The following is a 21,511-nucleotide window of genomic DNA, read 5'->3' as shown; positions in this document are numbered from 1 at the left end:
GCCCGCGGACTCCCCCCCCTCCCCCCCCGCGCGGGCGACGGCGCCCAGGTCACCTGCGTGCGCCCCGCGCCGTCGTGCGATCCGTGGTGGGGCGGCGTCTGGGGCGCGGAGCCGTGCCAGGCCGGCTGCGGGCGGTCAAGGCTGGTGCCGGGCGCCGCGGCGCGCGGCGGGCGCGCCAGCGGGTGCCGCCTGGCGGACGTGCCGGGCGCCGACCCGCCCGCGGCGTGCGCCCAGGGGCTGGGCGGGGTGCCAGGCGCGGGCGACGCTGCGGAGCCGGGGGCCTCGCCCGCGTGCCCGGGGGTGCGGGCGGCCACGGCGCCCAGGCGGGAGGGGGACAGGCGCGCCGCGCCCGTGGACCAGCTGGAGCGGCGGAGGGAGGGCGCCGGGGCCGCGCCCGGCCGATGGGCAGCGGGTCCGGCTCCCCGCGCGGGCCCCACGCCCACGGCGGCCGTGGCCGCGCGCGCCAGGCCCGGGCCGGGGTCGACCCTGGGGCTGCCCCCCGCCCCTGCCTCCAGGCCGGGCATGGCGGCGGGGGCAGAGGGCCTGGGCAGGAGCGGGGCATGGCGCGGGCCCGCCGCGCCCCTGTCTTCTGCACGATCCACGGCGCGTGGAGCGGAGGCGCCCGCCGGACCGGCGCGCCCGCGCAGCGCCCCCGCCGCGCCGCCACCGCCGACGTAGTCCTGGATGATGAGGCGGGGCGCGGCGCCGCTGCTGGTCTGCTCCAGCACCGTGACCGCGCTGGCGGGGCGGTAATCCACCGACACCCGGATGCGGCCGTACGGCGTCTCCGCCGGCGCAAAGGCGAAGCGCGCGAGGCCGCGGGGCGCGCGAGCCTGCGCCGCGCCGGGGCCCGCCGGGCCGCTGGACGACCCGCCCGCTGAGCCGCCACCGCCACTTCCGGAGCGTTCCGGCCCGCCCTCCCCCGCGCCGCCGGGCAGGCTGCTGTGCAGGCGGTAGCCCAGCGAGAAGGCGGAGCGACGGCCGGCGCCGCCGGCGCGGCACAGCTTGTGGGCGGGCAGGGTGCGCAGGAGGGCGAAGACGGAGCGCAGCAGGATGACCAGGCGCTTGTAGATAGAGGAGGGGCTCAGGCGCACCAGCGCTGATTTGGACAGGGAGGAAGGGGAGTCGGGGAGGAGCTGCTGGTGGTGGAAGACCCAGCGCTCCAGCAGCGTCTCCACTGTGGTGTGTGGAGGAGGACGTGGGCCCTCAAGCTCTTTCTTCTCCAGTTCTGGATCACAGGCGGATACGACAGGCACAGGCAGACGACTGTGCATCCAGACAAGACAACAAGACCTGGTTCGTGACGACCACGACGCTCTCAGGCAAGGCTTACCTAAGCCAGTGTCACCCGACATCAGTGCCACCTTCTCTTCCTGTGCTCCCCATGGTCTTAAGAAGATCTTCAAGTGGAAAGGGCGGGGGCGGAGCGGTGTCGCCGAGAGCAGGAGGACCTCGCAGCACCCCGGATCCAACCCTCCCCCGCCTCTCACCCACCACGCCCCCAGAAGCCCCATCCCCCATGCGAGCACCCTCACCTCCACCACGAGTGGCAAGCCTGCATCGCGTCGCCATTTCTCTAGTTCCTTGTTAGCCGACTCGACCTCGTCCAGCTCCAAGTTGAACTGCACGGCGCGGAAGGCGTTCAGCTGGTTCTGGCAAACGAGAGGGGTGGCAAGGCGCGAGGGTCATCGCGATAGCCCCGCACCACCTGCTCACCCATGCTCGCTTCTTGCCGCTCCCCTTGGTGTCGGACGGGGTCGCGTGGGGCAGGCGGGCGCTGAGAACCGTCTGTGCTCCTTTCAAAAAGAACTCCCCTATGACCTGCTCCAGCGTGGGTGCCGAGCCCCGCTCGGAGCCACCGGAATACGCCAGCTTGTCTACATACGAGCTTTGAATATGGACTGTGTGGATTCAATGGTCTGGTGGACCGATGAAAAATACGCAGGATGGCATGGGGGCCATCTCTTGCCATCTCCAGGAAAAAGCTCAGATCACTTCCTTCGACCCCGGATACATTATGGTTGGGGCCTGCTCAAGGCAGTGACAGACAGCGACCCACCAGTAAACCGCCAGCCTCGGTGTCACGATGCAGTGCTCAAGTACTCGAGATAATATTGTGGTCGAGTATTCGAAGATCTGGTGCGAGGATTTCTGCAAACCAGGGGCCCTTCCGCCTGCATCCGCCTCCGCAGCCTAGCAAACCATGCTTTCCTGGTGATCCATCGGACCAGCATACACCGGTCCGACATGGGCACATGGGCCATAGGGGCCGCTATTAATGTTGTAGGCGGCATAATTGTCAATCTCGGAACGGTGAGGATGGGAGGGCGGGCTGAGAGTGAGTTGATACGCTCCAGCTTTGCGGGGGGGGCCTCCCGAATGCAAGCCGAAACCCGTTTTGCACATATCCCGGCACGGTGGTTACATCGCCACCTCCGCCTCGCCTCCCCTTGCAGAACTGCATAAAGCTAGGACACACGCGAGCAGCTGCAGCTGCGGCACCATGCCCACCATCCTTGTTGAGCTCAGGGCAAGTCTGGGTACCAGAGGGACTGGTGAACCATGGGCGGTTCCACCCATCTCCCTATGGGCCCTCCCTTTGAGGGCCCCCTCATTCCTCCCTCTCGCCATCCCTGTGCCCCACCGCAGGGCCCTGGCGGCGTACCTCCGCCGCCCCGGCCAGTGCATGTGGCTCCTCGGCATGCTGCTCTTCGTCGCCGGCAACGTCCTCAACTTCCTATCCTTTGCCTTTGCGGCACAGTCCCTGCTGGCCGCCCTGGCTGTGGTCCAGTTCGTGGCCAACGTGGTGTTCGCCCGCCTGATCAACGGCGAGGTGGCCACGCGCCGCGTCCTCTGCGCCACGGGCGTGGTCATCGTCGGCTGTGTCCTCCTCGTGGCCTTTGGCAACCATGAAAGCCCTGTCATGGACGCCGACGACCTGCGCCACCTCTACACCGCGTATGTCGCGGGTGCTGGGGCTGGTGTCGCGAGCACTTTGTCACGCCCCGTGGGGGAATTCGCAGGGTTCCACATGCTCCTTTTTGCAGCAACCCTCCGCATTCAAACATATCACCCCACTGCGCACCCGCCCACAGACCCGCATACATTGGCTACTTGGTGGGGCTACTGACGCTGGCGGTGGTGGCGGCTGGCGTGCATGCCTACGGCCGCAAGGCCTACGAGAGGTTGGTACTGTTCTTTCGGGCTTTAAGTGACTCAATGTTTGTCTCTGCGTACGCGGCCTCCCTCCCCAAATGCCCATGCTCATGCCACATCCCTCACCCCTTCTCAAACCCCATCCCTCACCCCTTCTTAAACCCCATACCTCACCCCTTCTAACCCCCAAACCCCCCACCACACAGGGGCTGCCCCAAGTGGCACCACTGGGTGCCCCTGGCCTTTGCGGTGTACGCTGCGGCGCTGGGCACCCAGAGCATTGTGTATGGGAAGTCCCTGGCCATGCTGCTGCGCAAGTCGCTGCAGGGCCCCACGCAGCTCACGCACTGGTACACCTACGTGGCCCTGCTCCTCTTCCTGGCCTTTGCCGCCTTCTGGGTGGTCAAGTACTCTGAGGGTGAGCGGCGGCGGTGGTGGTGATGGTGGGGTCGGGAAGAGGCTGTCTATGTGTTTTTGTAGAAATGAAGCATGCCGGAGGAGGGCCACGCGCAATGAGCCCCGAGCTCCCTCAGCCGCGTCACCTTACCCCTCCCTTCCCGCACGACAGCCATGCGTCGCTTCCCGGTGCTCACCATGATGCCCATGTTGATGATCATGTGGGTCCTCATCTCCATGCTGTCGGGCATGGTGTACTTCCAGGTGGGTGCATCACGATTGGGTGTGGTGGCAGGGAGTTTGGGGCCTCGGAGTTGAGCTGGAGGCCCCTTCCTTCTGTCCCACTTCGAAATCGCAATGCCCCGTTTCCGACCCTGCACAGCCAAAGCCTCTCCCCAGCACTCCCCCTTTCTTACAGCAAACCACCCGTGCCTGTATTGCAGGAGTACCGCACCTTCACCGTCCTGTCGACCGCCATGTTTGTGCTGGGCTCCGCCACACTGCTGGGCGGCATCTACCTGCTGGCGACGTGCAAGGAGGTGGGGCTGGCAGTGGGCGGGAGGGGTTCAGGGGTGCGGCAAAAGCGCTGAAACCCCACACGCAGCAGGCCGGATGCCGGGCGCGCTCGTTCGATCGCCGCCGCCCCACTCAACACCCCCTCCCCGCGCCCTCGCTCCACGCAGCCCCTGGTGGTGGGCCCGACGGGGTCCGCCCGGCCCAGCCCCCAGTCCAGCACGGGGGCCTCGTGTCGCAGCGCCCCGCCTGGGCAGGACCCGGCGGAGGACCTGGCGGAGGCCCTGTGGGGCGACGTGGAGCGCAGCGATTCCGCACACCCCGGCGCCCCCGCTGCCTGCGGCCCGCGCTTCGGGCCCACGGCGGCGGCGGGGCGGCTGGCGAGGAGCACCAGCACGGGCGCCGGCCCTCCGCCCGCCCACCTGGAGCACGAGCCCTCCTCCCCCCCCGCGCTGCCGCTGGCGGTCCCCGTCGGGGCGCTGCAGCTGGCCCAGAACCCCGTGTTCGACATGCCGTGCTCCCCTGGGCCCCCCTCCTGCCGCCTGGGCGCCTGGAGGGAGCTCCCCGCCCTGGGCCGGGCGTCGCGCGTGCCGGGGGCGGTCCTGCGCCCGTCCCTGGCGCTGCAGGTGGACTGTGGCGGCGGCGGGGAGCCCGCGCCGCGGCTGGCCAGGTCGACCAGCGGCGGGTCGGAGGCCTCGAGCCGGGTGGCGGCCGCCGCCCCGGGCGTGCTCAGCCCCATCCTGTCCATCTTCTCCATGCCAGGAGGGGCTTGGGACCTTGGGGCGCCCACGCCGCAGCCGTGCGCGCCGGCCGCGGCGGCGGAGCCGGAACCGCCCGCGGCGGTGGACAAGGACGCCGGGCCGGCCGCCGCCTCCAAGGCCGCGCTGCCGGGGACTGGGGCCCAGAGCGACGGCCAGAAGCAGGCGGCCGTGGACGCCGCGGAGAGCGCCGAGGCGCCACGCGACACCATCCCCGCCGGCCGGCCGGGCCGGGAGGCCGGCGGCGGCCGCACGGCCGACGAGGAGGCTGAGGACGGCCAGGGTGCGGAGCCCGGCGAGCCGGAGACTCGCTCCTGAGCATGGGCCGGTGGCTGAGCGGGGCCGAGGAGGTCAGCAGGGAGGAAGTGCCAGGCCGATGAACCCTCCCTCCCACCCGCACGCTGCATCCCGCATGCACATGGAGCAGCCGATCCGCTGCATGGGCCTTCTGCGTCCCGCCACGTCCCCCTTCCCACACCCTCTGACCGATTATTTATGTGTGATGCGCAGCATGCTGCACCTTGAACCCCCCTCCCATTTTGTCGAGCGGCGATACGCACTTTCTTTGCACCCAGCCGGGTAGACCAGCGCGTGTCTCGGAGCGGTGCCGCATGCAACAGGGTTGTAACAGGCAGGCACGGACATGGCGGGGGGGTGGGAGGCAGCGCCGACAGGGCCAGACATCGCAAACGGTGGGGCAGAGCAGGGCCTCGCACTCAGCGCCAGCCCCCGCCCTTCCCCGCCCTCCGTCCAGCGGGGTTCCGCGGGGGAAGGCCGCCTGCCTGCTGGCCGGGCCCGTCTCTTGACCCCGGCACCCCCATCACAGCGCAGGCCAGCATGCCCCGGACCTCCTCCAGCTCGGCTGTCGCCTCCTTGACCACCGCCTGCAGGCTGCTGGCGGCGCGCAGCAGCACGCTGAGCTGCGACTCTGCTGCTTCCAGGCGATCTGCCAGCTCAGCAGCCCGCTCCGACACCCTGGCAAGTTTTGGGGGGACGGCGGGTGGAGAGGGCGTGCAGAGAGGCGCTTTGGTTGACGTGCCCTCGCAGGCCTCCCGTGTATGGTGACTACGGTGCACCGCCTCCTCGATCGTGCACCCCTGCCAGACTGCAGACCGAGTCCAGACGCGCCTTCATGAATCTGCCCCCCCTCCACCACCCCACACCCCCCGCCCGCACCTCAGCACGGACTGGGTGTGCGACGCGGAGGCGGCCGCCGCGCTGCGGCGCGCGCCCTCGGCGGCCTCCGCGGCCGCAGCCTCCGCAGCTGCCAGGCGGGCCTGCAGGTCGGCGACGGCGGCGCTGGCCGCCGCCAGCTCCTCCGTCACGGGGGGCCCGAACTCACGCCCCTCCTCTGCAAAGCGCGAGGTCCGCGCCGGGGTCCGCTGCCCCGCACTGGGGCTGGGTGCCACCAGACGGGAGGCGGGGGCCTTGGAGAGGTGCGCCGGAGAGGCTGGCGCCGGTCTGCTGCGGGCCGGGGAGGCCGGCGCCGGGCGGGGCGGCGCCCTGACGGGGTTCGTGGGGACGCCCTCCTTCGCACGCGTGGGGGTGAGCGCCTTGACCAGGCCGCCCAGGCTGCTGCGCCGGGCGCGGGCGGCGCCGGACACGCGCAGTGCCTTCAGCCCCTCGGTCAGGTCGTTGAAGGTGGAGAGCCTGCGGGCGCGGCCGGGCGTCTTGGAGTCGGGCATGGGCGACGATACCCCGCCCGACCTGGCGCCGTCGGTCGCAGGGCGAGCATGGGGGGCTGGGGAGGCAGGCATGGCGTGCCCCTCCCGTCTGATCTCCGTTGCAGCCGCCGACCGGGCTTCCGCCGGGCGCACGTCGCTCGCCGGCACTGCCTCTGAACGCGGTGGCTCGAGCTCGGCCGCGTCCTCGCTGGTCATGGCCGCCAGGCGCTCATAGTAGGTCTGCGCAGAGGAGGGGAGCAGGTGGCAGGGGGGGCGGGGAGGGCGGGGAATATGGCAAGCTGAACACCCTATTCTGTTCCCTCACAAAAGGCGCCAGGCCTCGCCATCTGCCAACGGCCCAGCAGCGCCACGTTGCAAAGGGGACCCACCTTGCCGTTCCAGGACGCCTGCAGCTGCTCTCGGAGGGACATCCTCGGCGCCGCGCTATCCTCCGCGGCCTCTTGCTCGGGCACCAGCTGGTCCAGCTGGGCGCACAGCTGGGCAGCGACGTCTGCCACCTGGCCAGCTACATCATCCTGTGGATGGGCGTGTTATGGGCTTGAGGGTCGGGAGGACAAGCTATGCTGGGTGCGTGCGGAGGCCCTGGGTCCCGATAGATGGACTGAAATCCACGAGCGACCCGAGCATGTTTCCGCTGCGAGTGTGTTCCAGTGATTTTCTTCGGCCCCCCATCCCTCCTCAAGCCCCTTCTCCAACCCACCCACACCTAGGCACGCACCCCTCCGCGCGAGGCCCCAGAGGAGCCTGCGTAGGTCTGGGTGCGAGCAATCCAGGACTCGCGCCGCGCGGCGCGCCTTGCCTGCTGCACCTCTGCCATGGGGCTGCCGGCGGCCACGTCCAGGTTGTAGTCTGCCAGCTTCCGGTCCAGTTCCTGGTCGTCCCCCGTGAACCACTCGCCGTAGCGCTGCACCGCCACGCGCGTGGACTGGCGCCTGGCGCGGTGCGAGCGCCGCGCGGCGCGCGCGCCGTCCTCCCGCGAGGGCGGGGAGCCGCTGGCCTGGTCGGGTGCACCGCCCTTGGGGCTGCAGGGCGCGCTGGCGGACTGCCTGTGGGGGCTGGCGGGTGGTGCGGCCTGGCGGGAGGCACGCAGGGCTGCCAGGCGGGAGGCAGCGTGGGCCAGGCTGGAGTTGGCGGGGGAGTACACCGGGTTGGACTGCAGGTGGTCCTCCGTGGCGGCGGCGTCGGGCGGGGGAACCTCCACGCGCACGCCAGCCTCCTCAGCCGTGCAGCGCAGCTTGGGGGCCAGCATCCGCCTTTTTAGCAGGTCTGTGACGTCTGTACAGAAGGCGTGTGCTGGGGAAGAGGATGTGTGCTGCTGTGCCTTGCAATCGGGTGCACAGGGGCGACCCAGAGTGCTGGCAGGCACAGGGCGGAACCCTCACAGTCATCGCGCACCTAGAGCGTTGTGCTGGGATACTTTACGCGCTGCAGAAGAGTTGGGGACGTTGTGTATGTCCTTCAAAGCGGAGTGCAGGGCCGGAGAGGCCTGGGTAGTTTGTCCCATCCCGGGACCACTCCTGGCGAGACGCGCAGCGGCACCTTTCAGTGGTTGGGCTCGAGGTGCAGAAATTATTTCAATAATCACTGCACACCAGTCTAAAGTGTGGGCGGCACTCAATTGCTCCGTGGCCGCAGTCTATGATCGCACTTGTGCGTGCCTGACGATTGCTTTTTCAAGTGGTCCGGGATCAAGACGCACATACGTGACCGTGCTGCTCTGTACCGTGTTTGGGATCGGTCGAGATGGGCTTGCAGAATAATCCAACCCAAGGACCTGGAGCATTATAAGGCCTTTGGGCTGCAGGAACGGACCCTGTGCTCCGCGAGGAGTGAGCGGAGGTGGGCCCCCCGGCTTCACAACTGGCTGGGGCACCGGCACCTTGGATGCGCGTCATCGCAACGTCCAAAGACAGTGCAGAAGCCGGTGCGTGAGGGGCTTCGACCCTCTCATTGCCCATGCACCACGCGATCTTACGTGTGTTCTGCATTTGCGCGATCGCCGGCCTGCTCCTGGGCCTGTGCATCCTCCAGGTAGACCCTGCCCCACCCCAGCCTCATGCGGATGGACAGACCCAGCTCCCTCCTCCGCCGTGCACCCCGCTGGAGGGCAGTGGTGCATCGGACGCCGTCCAATGGATGCATGCCCAGCTGGGCAGACATTGCCAGCCCAGCAACCTGACCATCACCATCCCTCCCATCCTGCACCACATCTACTTCCCGGACCGTGCCAGCTTCCTCCGCGGCGCACAGGGGAAAGGAAGTGCCACCAACCCCGCGTGGAGCGAGTCCTGCCTGAGGCTCCATCCCCACTGGGAGCATGTCTTCTGGGGGGAGGCTGAGGCCAAGGCCTTTGTCGCCAAGGTGGGGACTGAGGCATGATCAAGGAGGGGGATTGACAGAGGGGGGCCAAGGCAGGGAAGGGTCATGGCCGAAGGGCGCGTGCAGGCATCTTTGGGTACATGAATCATTGAAGAAAGCCTTTTTTGGTAGCGTCTGCTGTGTGGATTGTGCAGCTATGCTGACTCAGCAGCCCACACAGCAGGGCACTGCGGGGCTCCCTCCCTCCCCGCTCGTGCACTCCTGACCCGCCCACTCCCCTCTGCCGCATCAACCTCTTCCCCCCCTTTTGCAGTTCTGGCCCGGCTTCTTGGCCACCTTCCTGTCCTACGACCACCCCGTCAGTCGCTCCGACGCCCTCCGACCCCTCCTCCTGCACACCCTCGGAGGGGTGTATCTGGACCTGGACATCGAGTGCTTTGCACCCCTGGAGCCCATGCTGGCAGGGGCCGACGTGGTGTTGCAGGTGAGACGGGATTGTTCGGTGACAGAGGGCCGCGCTGCTGTCTCTGTGGAGTACACGAGGCACTCGGGGGCCGCAGCAGATGAGCACCCCCCCCACCAAAATAAGCCAAACACCCCCACTGCGCCAGGGCACCGGCCCCATGGAGGGCGTGACCAACGGCGCGATGGCCAGTGTCCCCGGCCACCAGCTCTGGCTGGACGTGGCGGGGGAGCTGGAGCGGCGCGCGCCCCGCGCCGACCTGCCCATCGACCGTCAGACGGGGCCGGGCGTGCTGGCGGCCGCCGCGCGCCGGGCACTGGGCCTGCCCGACGGCGCCGGAGGGTTCGCCGGCCTCCACGCGCCGAGCCATGCCGGCGGCGCCCTCCGCGTCTGGCCCCTGGGCTCCTTCCTCACGCCCTGCGCCTGGGACGACCGGCGGTGCCACCGGGCCGTCGCCATCGCGCGCGGCGCGGGCGCCGCCCCGCCGGGCGTCGTGGGCTACCACCGTTACAGCGCCAGCTGGCACGGGCGGGGGCGCAACCGGCACGGCGTCCTCACCCCGCAGGACGTCGTGTGGGCAGTGGGCGGCGCGCAGCTAGGCATGTAGGCGCCTGGTGGGGCTTACAGTATGGGACCAGGGCTGGGCAGGGGCTGGATGCGGGGGGCAAGGCAAATTGTTTCAATCCATGGCCAGTGTTTGGGACCACTGCGCGCAATTCTCCCGGGCCCGGTCCCAGTATATTTATGGCTACAGCCAAGCCGGGACGCAGCTTTCTTCAGGATATGCATTCCATACCAGGACTCGTCCCATCACTAGTATCTATTATCCAGGCTGCTGCGCCAGAACTATTCCCTCTCTGGCGCCCTCGACCAAATGCACATATCCCAGGCCTTCTCCCTCCTTTGGTACTCAGGGAACCCCTTTTCCCCCATTTGAGTATGCTGATCGCAATTACTGTAACTTGTACGCTCCATGCCAGGCAACACTGAGGCTCTACCTCACTTCTCCTCGCCGCTGGGCAGGCGGGACAGGATCAGCACAAGGACGACGCCGACGAGGGCGCCCGCCAGATGAGCCAGGTGGCCCACCTGGACCCCGGCCAGGGTCAACGCCCTCCCGCTGGATACCATGTGGACCTCCTGTTGTTCCCGGGGAAGGGGTGGGCAGGGGGATGGGGAAGGGCGCGGGGGTCATTGGAGGGCAAACGAGTTTATGATCATGAGTATTCACCTAGTGGACCCCGGTGCCTCAAACCTAAACATCATCCCCATTCGATCGAGGCCCAGCAGCAAGGCCCCATGTCTCCCAGCAGACTCCAGACCCTCGCCCCAAGCCAGCCTCCTCGAGCACCGCTGGTCGGTACCCCCCGCTGACCAGCCCACACTCGATTCACTCCGACTTACGTTGAGCAGCTGCTTCATGACAAAGGTGCCGAGCACCACAGCCTCCAGAAGGTGCCGCAGCGTGGGCTTGAACTTGGTGAGCACCGCTACGGCAAAGAGGCCAAACACGGCGGCCGAGGCCCCCAGCGAGACGGTGTGTGTGTGTGGAGCCGAGAAGTAGGAGGCCAGGCAGCCCCCCAGCCCGCACAGGAGGTAGGTCGCCCAGACGCCCACGCCCCCCTCCTCGTCCTCGACTGGGTTTGGGGTTTGGTGGGGGGTGGGTGAAGGGCGTTTCCAGGGCAGGCAGTCATTCAATAGGGGGTAACATGTCTGCATGATGTGACGCACATGGAGTGAAAAATGTGGACGGCCCCCCAGCAGCTATCCAACCCCTCGGCCTCCGATGCTGGCAGCGGGGTGCATCATCACGACCTGAGGCAGGCTCCAAAAAACACCACCCTCCACACCTATGCGCCCAAATATGAGCAGGGAGAAGGCGTTCCCGCTCAGGTGATCCCAGCTGGCATGGCAGAAGGTCGCGGTGATGAACTGCCACCACTGCGGCGCCCAGTGGTGCAGCGGGAGGGCTGCCAGGATGGGCGCATTGAGCAGGCGGGCGGCCGCAAAGACTCCAAAGTTGAGCAGGAGCAGGGAGAAGACGCCGTTGCCCATGCCCTTCCTGCGCTGCGCCGGCACCCTCGCACGTGGCGCCTGGGGTTTTAAGGGGACGGCGCTGGGGGCCACCTCAGTGACAGCAGCATCGATGCCGTACTTTTTGAGAATGTCATCGCCATCGGACAGAGCAGCCAGGGTACATGGCGAGGGCTTTTTAGTCCTACATAATCGGCTCGAATATGTTATCCGAGATTGATATATTCTCAGATGCGACTCGCATGGAGGCGATGTGGGTGACAGGCACAGGCGGTGCGAAGAACAGGCCCCTACCGACCCCAACGTCATGCTGCCAGAAGCTGCGACGGACACCGAGGGGCTCACGCACATGCAAATGGGGGACATTCAATACCAAGCTTGTTACTGCCAGGATGCTTCTCGACTGCTCCAGATCAGCGCCATGTCATGCGACCTCCCCATGCAGAGCATGCGGTGATCATGAGCGCGATTGCGACCCAGGCGTGCACTTTGTAGCTCTGTACACCCCCGGTCACCGGAACTCGCAAAGGTCCCTTGCCCATCTCATCAATACGTTGCTCGGCCCTCCGAATTTCCCGGGTGGAGGAGTGGCAGAGCTTACCTGGCACAGCGCTTGGTGAGATGGCCTTGCTGAGATAGCTGTTACCAATCCTAAACTCTGCCACATGCCGTCCGACATCAAGCGGGTGCAGTATGCCCAGCTCGCGCGATCTCTGCGGGGCCGACCTCTAGCCGAACTGATCTCGCGCGCCACCACGGAACCAGACCTGGCGACCTTCGGGGACTTGCTCCACCTCACAGCTGTACAGGAGGTGAGATTGGGTGACTGGAGACCCTGGGGGTGCTACCTCCATGGCGGCACCACGCGGTTGGACACCGACGACGCAATTGACACCTCCCTTCACTCTGCCCCACCGCAGCTCTCCAACACTGAGGATGCTGCCGCTCTGAGTCTGCTGAACCTGTTCTCCTACGGTACTTGGCAAGATTATTCAGGTAACATGGCCGCTCCAGGGCGCTATAGCTGCATACAGCGACGTCTGGGAGAAAGGTGCCCCTTTCTGGGTCTGAACCCTGACATCACAAACTTCCCCCTGGGGCCTGCCACACCACCAGGCCAGGCCAGCGGCTTGCGTCTGACAGCAGCCCAAGAAAGAAAGCTCAGAGCACTGACCGTGCTGTCTTTGGCGGCCTCGAGACGGGTGAGGGGCGCTTTGGAAACATGCGCTCTGGTCAGGGCATGCGGTGCGCCCCTGCTCTCGTCCCTGCCTGAAGGTGGCATCGTCACTTGCCATGATTGCTGCACGGCTGAGACTCCCGTTCCTAACCCCCCCTCCTCCCTCCTCCGTCCCTGGGCATCAGAGGCTGGCTTATGCAGAGCTCCTGCCCGCCTTGGGGTTGCAGGACGTGCGTGATCTGGAGGACATCCTGGTCACCAACTGCATCGGCGCGGGGCTGGTTCGTGGCCGCCTGGACCAGGCAGAGCAGTGCCTCCTCGTCGAGGAGAGCGTGGCAAGGGATGCGAGCCCGGCCCAATTGAGTGCCATCGCCGCATCCCTTGGGGCCTGGTGGGTGCAGCATGGAGGGCAAAATTGGGGCCATTGTGCCCCGCAAGGCCTGGGGTGCAGGAGCATCGTGGCATTGTATCATCTGCGCATTAGATTGTGTTGCAGTTCTGCCGATGGCCGGTGGGCAGACTGGTATCGACACCCCCCACCCAATGCCCTGATCTGCTCCAGGCTGGACAGCGCCAGGGGCGTCGCTGCCGCCGTGGAGGCCGCTCTGCAGAGCGCCGTGGAGGGGGCTGCTGCAGAGGCGGCGCAGCAGGCGCAGCTCGCAGCCGACATTCAGGCCAAGCGGGAGGGCGCTGCAGCCGTGCATGAAGCAGATGCGGAGGGGCCGGCGGTACGTGCTGGGAGGTGGATGTGACAGGGGGCATGGAGCAAGCCGAGTCCGCCCCTACCTGCACCCAGGGCGTAGTGTGATGTGCATGTGTGCATGGATTATGAGCACCCTATTTCTTCTGCACCACCCCACGAGAGCGTCATCCCCATATGCACCTCTCGTCAGCACGCCACCCCAACCTATCCTCTCGCAGAATAATGGCTTGAGTGGCCTGTTTGCGGATGAGAGCGAGATGTTCAGTCTGGAGAGTATGGGTGAGGGCTCCACGCCTGGCAACGCGGCACGCCTCCCAAAGAGGCGGCGCTGACACCAGGGGCGCAGCTCGATGTGTTGCTGCCATCCCACGATGCGCAGGCTTGCGGGCGTTGTGCGTTCCAGGCTGGTTACAGGCCCGAGGGGTCTGGGCTACATTTCATTGCACACGCAACCAGCATCAGCTTGCCAGGCAGCCTGCACACTCATGCAGCCTGCAGGGACGTGAGTTCGCTCAGTGGGCGCCGCCCCCCACCCAGTCATCGCTGTAGTACTTGTTGCCGGTGTACTTGCACACCGCCGGGTGCTCACGGGAGGTGCCCTTCAGGGTGATGTACTCCACAGGGCAGCCCAGGGCAGGGTCGTCGCCTGGACCAGAGGGGTGCAGAGGGATTTGTTCAAGGCAGAGCATTCAACCCCGCACTCAGATCCCATACCAGGGCCTCGGGCAAGCCTTGCAGTACGCCATCCAAACTCACTCCCGTACGATGCCACGGTCAGGCCGTGAACCTTGATTGGCTCCGCTGCCTGGATGTACTCCATCGGGGACTTGCCGTTGCCCTGTGCATGTAGGGGGCATTGCTGTGGAGTGGGTGGTGCCTCTCGACGATGGAAATGGTTGTGTGTACTGAGCAGAGGCCCCGTCCACTGCAAGAGCACGACTCTCTACCGTCAACACCAGAGCGCTAACTAGACTCTGTGACTCACGTCCATCCACTTGCTGGTGTGGGTGGTGAGGCCGTCGCCCATGCCCAGCCCGCTTGTGGACCGGACATCCCCCTTGAAGGCCTGGGCCGGGTAGAGGATGGTGGTGCCATCCTGGTCTACCGCGACGGCATCAGATGCAGGCTTAGCGATCTCCTTGGTGGCCATGCATCGTGCGAGCGGCTGCCAAGAACGCAGGGCGGTCCTGAGCACCGCGAGCGACATGGCGACACACTTGCCCGGGAGCAACCCCTCCTGAATGGTTCGCGTATGGAAAGGCTTGCCCTCTCGATGGTCGAGTGGTTGATGCCTCTCGAGTGGACAGGATACTCGGGTTGAGGGAGTTTTAGGTGTAGTAAACTAACGATCTTCGCGCCCTGGTGCCTGGGTTGGAGACCTTGAGGTCTCTCAGTTGCAATCAAGGCTCCTCGCTCGCTTTGCCCTTCCCAAAAAACTTACGAAATAAATACTCAGGAAGCATCTTTTAGCATTGGTAGTCACACACCCGAGCACAGGCATCCCTTGCAGGTGCGGGAGCGCTCCCCTTCCCGGGGAGAGGTTTTCCTCTCCGCACCGGCACTATGGCGGAGGAGGGCGACCGCATGCGGGAGCTGTTTGGGAGCGAGTCTGAGGATGACGATGGACCGCTGCCCGCATCGACCGCGCCCCAGGCTGGGCCAGATGACGAGGGTCCGGGACCGGCACCTGCTCCTGTTGAGCAAGACCAGATGCGGGACCTGTTTGGCAGTGACGATGAGGACGAGGCAGCCTCCCAGGGAGGCGATGCGACGGCCTGGGACGACGCAGACGATGGCTTAGGGTGGGTATGGCAGAGTGTGGGCTGTTTTTTGTCAGAGTATGTGCTGGTTATGGTGGGGTGTGGCTGGGGCATTCAGGGTGCACTGGCACCTTGCCGGCCTGCTGGAGAGTGGACTTGAGGGTCGAAGATGCCCCCACCCATCATCAATCGGCGCATGGGCTGCTTGGGAAGAGTGTCTGCGTGATGTCCGGCCGTTACAGCTCGACACTACCCTACGCCCAAACCACACAGGGCCCCGCCGCCAGACCGGGGCCCGCCCATGGAGGTGGAGGTCCCGCTGCACAGCGTTCCCCTCCCCTCTTCCCTGCACCTGGTCAAGATGAGCAACATCCTGGGCATCGAGGCTCGGCCCTTCGACGCCCAGGCCTTTGCCGCGGAGGCCGGGGCCAGCACCGCCCGGGAGCGGCTGCGGGACCACACCACCATCCGCTGGCGCTGGGGGCGGGACGCCGCTGGCGCCGCGGTGCAGCGCTCCAACGCGCGGCTGGTGCGCTGGAGCGACGGCTCGCAGCAGCTGCTCCTGGGATCCGAGGTCCTGGACGTGCGGGACATCGACGTGAGCGGCGACCAGAACTACCTCTGCGCCCGGCATGCGCAAGTCATCCAGGTCCGGGCGATGCGCGAGTGTGCAGTGTCTTGTGGTTCTTGGGGGCAGGGGAAGCTATCCGTTGGCGAGGGCTCCTCCTTGCCATCTCTTCCTGCCCTCCAGATCCCAGGCTCTCCTCACCTCTTCGTGTCGGCTCCATACCAAAAAACCGCCCCGTGTATGGTGGGCACCTTACGGGACCCCCACCCCTCTCTGCACATACTCACAAGTGCCTCCCACCTATTCCCCAAGCCACTCCCTCCTTCCCTCGCAGGGCCAGGGCCAGCTCCTCTCCAAGCTGGTCTTCCAGCCCGCCAGCCTGTCCAGCGGCTTCCACCGCCGCCTGGCCGCCAGCGTGGAGGGCACCAGCGCGCGAGTGGGCCGCGTCAAGGGGACCACTACCCTGGCCGACCCTGCGCGCCAGAAGCGCGAGCGAGAGCTGGCGGAAGAGGGCCGCATCCGCGACCGCGAGCGCCTGGCCGAGCGCCAGGCGCGCACGATGCGGCGCTTCGCGCCGCCGGCCGCGCCGGCGCGCGCGCCGCGCCTCTCCTCTGCTTACCTGGAGGAGGACGACGACGAGGCGCTGTTCGGCGACGAGGCCGTCGATGCGAAGGGGCGTGGCGGCCCGCGTGGGGTGGCCGCCCGGGGCCTTGACAGCGAGGAGGCGGAGGTGAGGGGCTTGGGTGGGCGGGGCGGAATCAAATCTCAGCGGCAGCACGGGGACACACTGTGTTCTCAAATGTCGTTGATTCCAAACGGTCAAGAGACTCCCCCCCCGGACCCCTTCCCCCCCGACCGCCAGGCTCGTGCGGCGGCGCGGCTGGTGGGTGCCAAGAGGGCGGCGCCGGCCTCGTCCCCGGCACCCGCGCGGCCCCGCACCATCGACAGCGAGGACGAGGGGCTGAGCGAGGAGGACAATCTCGATGTGCGTGGGGACAAGGGGTGGGGCATATTCCCAGAAATCAGAGTGTAGTATGTCCTGGTCACCTTGTGCGGTCACACCGGACAATCGCTCTCCAGTTCATCGACTCAGGCCTCCCTCCCCTCACCCCATCCAGGATTTCCTGGCGCCGGACGACGATGAGCCAGAGGCCCCGCCCCGGAAGCCGTCGGCCCCCAAGCAGGCCCCCGCGCCGGCTACCGCCCCCCGTGCCAAGAAGAGGACCGTGTTGCTGGACAGCGATGACGACGAGTGACCAGGTGTGATGTATCCTCTGAAATGGAGGTGATTGGCCGGTGGCCATGCATCATGCCTCACCCATGCCCAAGCAGCATGCCGTGTCTGGCTGTAGGTACCTGCAGCTGAGAGTGGAACAGTCACGATGAACGGCTTGACAAAATGGAAGGGCAGGCACCGTAGCAGTGAGGGGGAATCGGGGCGGAGCAGTTGCAAGGGTACGTGCCGAGGCTCACGCCGCGACGTCGGATGGGCGCTGCAGCTTCTCGGGCGCCAGGGCGGCGGCGATGCGGTCCAGCCCCTTCTCCAGCTGCTCCATGGAGGTCGCGTAGGAGATGCGGAAGCAGGCCGGCTCGCCAAAGGCCTCTCCGGGGACAACCACCACGTGCGCCACCTCCAGGATGTATCTTTTTGCGGGGAGGGGTTGAGAGCGGGGCAGAGATGTGTGGGTGCATGTGTGTGCATGAAGGTGCACATGCACCTGCTCAGGTGCACGACGGAGTCTCGAGCAATGGGGCACACTCCTTCTATACAGTGCATCAGCTGGTGGTGCTCTCCCTGCCGAGCACCATTCGCGCGCCCATCACCCCTCCCTCACACCTCGCCCCACACAGAGGCATGCCTCACCCTTTCCCTCACCTGCACAGCTCGGCCACGGTGGGCACCGGCCCGAATCCCGGGGCTTCAGCGCCCGGCCCCACCAGGGCCGAGGCGTCGGGAAACACGTAAAAAGCGCCGTCGGGCGCATCCAGGACGACGCCCGGGATGGCGCGCAGGCGCGCCACCACGTAGTCCCTCCTCTCCCTGAAGGCCGCCACCATGCGCGCCACGGGGTCGCCGCCGTGCGGCCCCAGGCCCAGCGCGGCCAGTGCGGCGTGCTGCGCGATGCTGCTGGCGCCGGAGGTGCACTGGCTCTGCACCACGCCCGCGGCGGTGGCAAAGGTTGGAGGCGCCGCCAGGTAGCCCAGGCGCCAGCCGGTCATGGCGTAGGCCTTGGAGAAGCCATTGACGGTGAGGGTGCGGTGCGCCATGCCCGGCAGGGATGCGAAGGAGACGTGGCGCGCGGGGGGGAAGACCACGTACTCGTAGATCTCGTCGGAGAGGACGAGCAGGCGCGGGTGGGCGGCCACCACTTCCGCCAGCGCGCGCAGCGTGGCCTCGGGGTACACCGCCCCCGTGGGGTTGGAGGGGGAGCACAGGATGAGGAGGCGGGAGGCGGGGGTGAGCGCGCTCGCCAGGCGCCGGGGCGTGAGCAGGAAGCCCTCGGCGGCGGGGCAGGGCAGCACGACCGGCGTGGCGCCCGCTAGGCGCGCCATCTCTGGGTAGGACACCCAGTAGGGCGCGGGGATCAGGACTTGGTCCCCCGGGCCGCAGGTGGCCAGCAGGGCCTGCCACACGGCCTGCTTGGCGCCGTTGGAGACCACCACCTGGGCTGGGTCCACGATCATGTCGTTCTCGGCCGCCAGCTTCTTTGCGATGGCGGCGCGGAGCGGGGCGGTGCCGTTGTTGGGCGTGTAGCGCGTGAGGCCGGAGGCGATGGCCTCGATCCCCGCCGCGCAGACGGCGGCGGGGGTGGGCGCGTCGGGCTCGCCCGCCGCCAGCGCCACCACGTCCACGCCCGCCTCCCGCAGCCGGACCGCCGTGTCGGTCAGCTGCACCGTGGCGGAGGGGCGCAGGGAGGCCACCAGCGGGTTCAGGGACTGGTCCACGGGGCTGGCCATGGCACGGAGCAGGGGGGCTGCACATGGGTTTGGGTGGGTGTGCGTGTGTGTGGAGTGGAGGGACAGATTCTAGGGAAGGGAATGATGGTAGGTGTAACAATCACGAGCCCCCTCGCCTCGCATCGGATAACGCAATGCATGGCTGGAACCCCAAACCAAATGTACCTCTGGCAGCCCTCGGGTGCCTGGCTGGGTGGGCAAAGGGCACGCAACGCAGGGAGCAGGAGGTGGTCAGGGCCCGCTCCATCCCTCGGCACTCGAGCCTGCCGCTGGTTGGAGATGTGGGGAGCACGTGGAACCTGGGATCCTTACAGGCTCGAAGACCCCACTCAAGCGAGCACGCGACATGATGCCGGCCAGCGATGCGGTGGGGGTCGGAAACGTGCGTTTTCGCGCCCTGGGCGATCGACCTCCGGGGCTCAGGCTTGCATTCTCAATAAATCTAGGTAGACAGGCACCCTGACAGTCCTCCCGAGTCACACTCGAGGCAGAAATAAACCACCCTTTACCATGAGGGGCTGGCCCAAATTGCACGACCCCCACCGGACTACTTCACCATGGCCGACCTGGAAGCAGCCGGCGTCGCTGTGAAGGACAGCTATCACGCAGCGCCCTCTACCCAAGCCAGAATACCTACAGACCGCATTAGTGACTTCCTGCACGGCGAGATGCGCAAGTACAGACCTTCTTCAAGGTTGAGAACAGATCACCTGACAAGGTACGAATTCAAACGGCCACCCCGACGGACCTGCATGTGCTGCTCCTCTCAGCAGGGCTTGCAACCTCCTGTACTTGCCACATCTCAATCATTGTCCCTTTCATCACCGCCTGTTGCAGAATTGGGACGCGAAGGCGTACTCTACCTGCGCCCGGGGCCCCGACACGCCCACCGGGACGGCACGGTCCACCAAGAAACAGCGGCTGCAGCCTACCAACGAGGTCCGGGAGATGTCCATCAAGACGGGCTGCCAGCACAAGTTCGTCATCAAGACGCTGAGGCAGAGGAAGACAGACAGCATTATCATCTACCGCCACAACCCCCACACCGGCCACGACGAGGACACCAGGCAGTGCCACCGTCTGTCTTCCTGGGTGACGGACAAGCTGACGGAGCTCCTGAATGCCAATCCCACGTAGTCCAACAGGGAGTTGGCCATCATCATCCAGAACATTGTGAGGAAGGGAATGGGCTGGCCTGAGCAGGGCAAGCTGCATCCGGACGGCCTGCGGAAACTCCTGCATGACTTCCCAGACCTCTACCGCAAACACCACATCACATACCAGGACATAGCGTGAGTTCATGGCGTTGAGTGATTGCAGAGTGCTGAAAAGACACACAAGTGGCCCAATCCCACCTTGTTCTGCAAGCCCCGCTGCAGAGACCACCGCAGAAAGATGGATCGCTACCACCGGAGGCTCCACCCAGATGGTGAGTCAGCTCTGATTGATGCCCCGCACCTGGCAAAGGAGACTACCCATTGCCTGTGCCCGGAGGACAGTGGCGGCGCAACATTGCCGCTGAGCGCTGAGGATGGTCCCAGCAGCCCAAAAGATGAGAGAGCGGCGAAGTACGAATGCCTGCTGGCTGGATTGAATAGGGCCAAACTGGTCCTGGAGCAGGGGTCAGACAAAGAGGTCGACGCGTTCATCCATGCACGGGACGCAGCCACGGTACCTTTGCTGCCGAGCTGGTTGGTGGAGCCACTCCTTCATCACCGGCATACCAGGGGCAGTGCCCGCCGGCTTCGCTCTCACTTAGAGACTGGCAGGACGAAGACTCAGCCTGATGACCGGTCCGTTCGGGATCCCTATTGCTTGAGTGAAGAGAAGTAATGTGGCATATCATCCAGGTCAAACACTGGTGGAGTGGAGGGGGCCAGACTGCAAAATTCCTTTAGAGGGCCAAACAGCTCCCTGGGGCCACCTCAGGGCCGCCCCAGAGCCCAAACACAGCCACCAGCTCCAGCGCCCGGCCATGATATACTCCGATTTGGTGGGTGCCATGCCAGATGGCCCCCTCGTGATTTTGCTGTGTCACATGGTTGCGAGGGCTTCACCACGCAGGGGGGGCATGTCACTGATCCTGGAATCTATGTGGAGAAGCATGGCATGGTCGTCAGGGGGGTTTGAGGCAGGCCGGCTGGCCGGCATGGCTCCTGCCCTTTGCGTACTTTCACGCTTCCACATGCCGTCACCTCGATGCCCTCAGTCCTGGGCAGATGTGCCCGACAGGTTGATGGCCGCCAGCTCCGCCTTCACCTGCTCCCCGCAGAGTGTGTCCGGGTACGCTGCGCACGCTGCCTCCGTGGCAAACGGTCCCAGGGGCCGCAGCAGGCAGTCCGACCCGATCTGGCTGAACACCGTGGAGGACACGCGCCAGAGCGGGCGGCCTTCACGCTGCGCACGCTGCGCTGCCTCCAGGGTGCCTCTCGTGCACACCACCTGGGGCGTGGCCGGGGTCAATCGCGGTCGACGAGAGTGGTCTGCGTGCCAGGGCCCCTGGTCCAGGCACCCCTCCCAGCCCCCCATCGGACCAGTGCCCAGGCAAGTGATCCCCAATCACACCGCCTCCTCCCCTGCAACTCCCCCTTCCCCCTCACGCTCCACCCCTCCCACCTCGTGGAAGCCCGCGCGCACGTGCCCCCCCGTCAGCCACTCCATCTGCTTCCCGGCCTGCAGCAGGAGGCAGCCCCGGGGGATGCGCACCGCCACCCGCCGGCCGCAGCGCAGCCAGGCGTGCAGGCCCGGGTACCGCGCCGCGCCGTGCGCGGTCAGGAAGTTGAGGTCGTAGTGGTACCCCGCGTACACGTCGCCCTCCCGGGGGGCACGCCCCAGGTCGACCCCGGTGGGGGCCAGGAGGTGGGGGCCCAGGGCCATGCGCGCCGTGAAGGCGTCGGGGGGCAGGCGCCAGCCGCGGGCCGCGGCCTCGGCCACGCAGGCGATGGTGGCCAGCAGGCCCGTGCCCCAGCGGTCCATGACCCGGCCCCATTCTGGGAAGGCGGCGGGGACGACGGGGGCAGC

General features: G+C 66.6%; 13 protein-coding genes across 13 annotated transcripts in view; 6 read left to right on the top strand and 7 right to left on the bottom strand.

Moving 5' to 3' along the window:
- Positions 1–2,701: 2,701 nt before the first annotated feature.
- Positions 2,702–5,141, top strand: F751_2201 (NIPA-like protein 3; the record flags this gene model as incomplete). The annotated part of the gene is made up of 7 exons (XM_011401250.1): positions 2,702–2,958; positions 3,096–3,185; positions 3,363–3,574; positions 3,725–3,816; positions 3,996–4,091; positions 4,236–4,691; positions 5,088–5,141. The coding sequence occupies 7 exons, from the start codon at positions 2,702–2,704 to the stop codon at positions 5,139–5,141; spliced, it is 1,257 nt and encodes a 418-aa protein (XP_011399552.1).
- Positions 5,142–5,312: 171 nt separating this feature from the next.
- F751_2200 (hypothetical protein) lies at positions 5,313–5,507 on the bottom strand (the record flags this gene model as incomplete). Its single annotated transcript, XM_011401249.1, has 1 exon — positions 5,313–5,507. One exon carries the CDS (start codon positions 5,505–5,507, stop codon positions 5,313–5,315), a length of 195 nt encoding a protein of 64 aa, XP_011399551.1.
- A 32-nt stretch (positions 5,508–5,539) lies between these two features.
- On the bottom strand, positions 5,540–8,012 carry F751_2199 (hypothetical protein; the record flags this gene model as incomplete). Its single annotated transcript, XM_011401248.1, has 7 exons — positions 5,540–5,798; positions 6,000–6,010; positions 6,116–6,727; positions 6,877–7,023; positions 7,227–7,440; positions 7,552–7,783; positions 7,904–8,012. 7 exons carry the CDS (start codon positions 8,010–8,012, stop codon positions 5,540–5,542), a joined length of 1,584 nt encoding a protein of 527 aa, XP_011399550.1.
- A 452-nt stretch (positions 8,013–8,464) lies between these two features.
- On the top strand, positions 8,465–10,227 carry F751_2198 (Mannosyl phosphorylinositol ceramide synthase CSH1; the record flags this gene model as incomplete). Its single annotated transcript, XM_011401247.1, has 4 exons — positions 8,465–8,869; positions 9,141–9,311; positions 9,439–9,562; positions 10,205–10,227. The coding sequence occupies 4 exons, from the start codon at positions 8,465–8,467 to the stop codon at positions 10,225–10,227; spliced, it is 723 nt and encodes a 240-aa protein (XP_011399549.1).
- Positions 10,228–10,289: 62 nt separating this feature from the next.
- Positions 10,290–11,345, bottom strand: F751_2197 (Rhomboid protease AarA; the record flags this gene model as incomplete). Its single annotated transcript, XM_011401246.1, has 3 exons — positions 10,290–10,430; positions 10,695–10,927; positions 11,141–11,345. The coding sequence occupies 3 exons, from the start codon at positions 11,343–11,345 to the stop codon at positions 10,290–10,292; spliced, it is 579 nt and encodes a 192-aa protein (XP_011399548.1).
- A 644-nt stretch (positions 11,346–11,989) lies between these two features.
- On the top strand, positions 11,990–13,536 carry F751_2195 (COP9 signalosome complex subunit 7; the record flags this gene model as incomplete). Its single annotated transcript, XM_011401244.1, has 6 exons — positions 11,990–12,136; positions 12,245–12,320; positions 12,441–12,526; positions 12,687–12,892; positions 13,064–13,229; positions 13,423–13,536. 6 exons carry the CDS (start codon positions 11,990–11,992, stop codon positions 13,534–13,536), a joined length of 795 nt encoding a protein of 264 aa, XP_011399546.1.
- F751_2196 (hypothetical protein) lies at positions 12,971–13,171 on the bottom strand (the record flags this gene model as incomplete). Its single annotated transcript, XM_011401245.1, has 1 exon — positions 12,971–13,171. The coding sequence occupies one exon, from the start codon at positions 13,169–13,171 to the stop codon at positions 12,971–12,973; it is 201 nt and encodes a 66-aa protein (XP_011399547.1).
- A 180-nt stretch (positions 13,537–13,716) lies between the features above and the next one.
- On the bottom strand, positions 13,717–14,354 carry F751_2194 (hypothetical protein; the record flags this gene model as incomplete). The annotated part of the gene is made up of 3 exons (XM_011401243.1): positions 13,717–13,850; positions 13,961–14,042; positions 14,190–14,354. 3 exons carry the CDS (start codon positions 14,352–14,354, stop codon positions 13,717–13,719), a joined length of 381 nt encoding a protein of 126 aa, XP_011399545.1.
- A 413-nt stretch (positions 14,355–14,767) lies between these two features.
- F751_2193 (RNA polymerase-associated protein LEO1) lies at positions 14,768–16,788 on the top strand (the record flags this gene model as incomplete). The annotated part of the gene is made up of 5 exons (XM_011401242.1): positions 14,768–15,006; positions 15,238–15,613; positions 15,867–16,262; positions 16,395–16,517; positions 16,651–16,788. 5 exons carry the CDS (start codon positions 14,768–14,770, stop codon positions 16,786–16,788), a joined length of 1,272 nt encoding a protein of 423 aa, XP_011399544.1.
- A 213-nt stretch (positions 16,789–17,001) lies between these two features.
- F751_2191 (Bifunctional aspartate aminotransferase and glutamate/aspartate-prephenate aminotransferase) lies at positions 17,002–18,737 on the bottom strand (the record flags this gene model as incomplete). The annotated part of the gene is made up of 3 exons (XM_011401240.1): positions 17,002–17,176; positions 17,409–18,507; positions 18,656–18,737. 3 exons carry the CDS (start codon positions 18,735–18,737, stop codon positions 17,002–17,004), a joined length of 1,356 nt encoding a protein of 451 aa, XP_011399542.1.
- Positions 17,019–17,498, top strand: F751_2192 (hypothetical protein; the record flags this gene model as incomplete). The annotated part of the gene is made up of 1 exon (XM_011401241.1): positions 17,019–17,498. The coding sequence occupies one exon, from the start codon at positions 17,019–17,021 to the stop codon at positions 17,496–17,498; it is 480 nt and encodes a 159-aa protein (XP_011399543.1).
- Positions 18,738–19,047: 310 nt separating the features above from the next.
- On the top strand, positions 19,048–19,627 carry F751_2190 (hypothetical protein; the record flags this gene model as incomplete). Its single annotated transcript, XM_011401239.1, has 2 exons — positions 19,048–19,071; positions 19,328–19,627. 2 exons carry the CDS (start codon positions 19,048–19,050, stop codon positions 19,625–19,627), a joined length of 324 nt encoding a protein of 107 aa, XP_011399541.1.
- A 1,068-nt stretch (positions 19,628–20,695) lies between these two features.
- Positions 20,696–21,511, bottom strand: part of F751_2189 (hypothetical protein) — a gene marked incomplete at both ends in the record, with an annotated part of 2,506 nt that continues 1,690 nt past the window's right edge. Inside the window, 2 exons of the mRNA XM_011401238.1 lie at positions 20,696–20,932; positions 21,107–21,480. Of these exons, the coding sequence (XP_011399540.1) occupies positions 20,696–20,932; positions 21,107–21,480 (611 nt within the window). The remainder of the gene's footprint in view (positions 20,933–21,106; positions 21,481–21,511) is intronic.

The sequence above is a fragment of the Auxenochlorella protothecoides genome, assembly GCF_000733215.1.
Source record: "Auxenochlorella protothecoides strain 0710 unplaced genomic scaffold scaffold2, whole genome shotgun sequence".
In the NCBI taxonomy this organism is placed as follows: domain Eukaryota; kingdom Viridiplantae; phylum Chlorophyta; class Trebouxiophyceae; order Chlorellales; family Chlorellaceae; genus Auxenochlorella; species Auxenochlorella protothecoides.
Note: the sequence above shows the minus strand (reverse complement) of the source record. Positions and strands in the feature narration are given on the sequence as shown.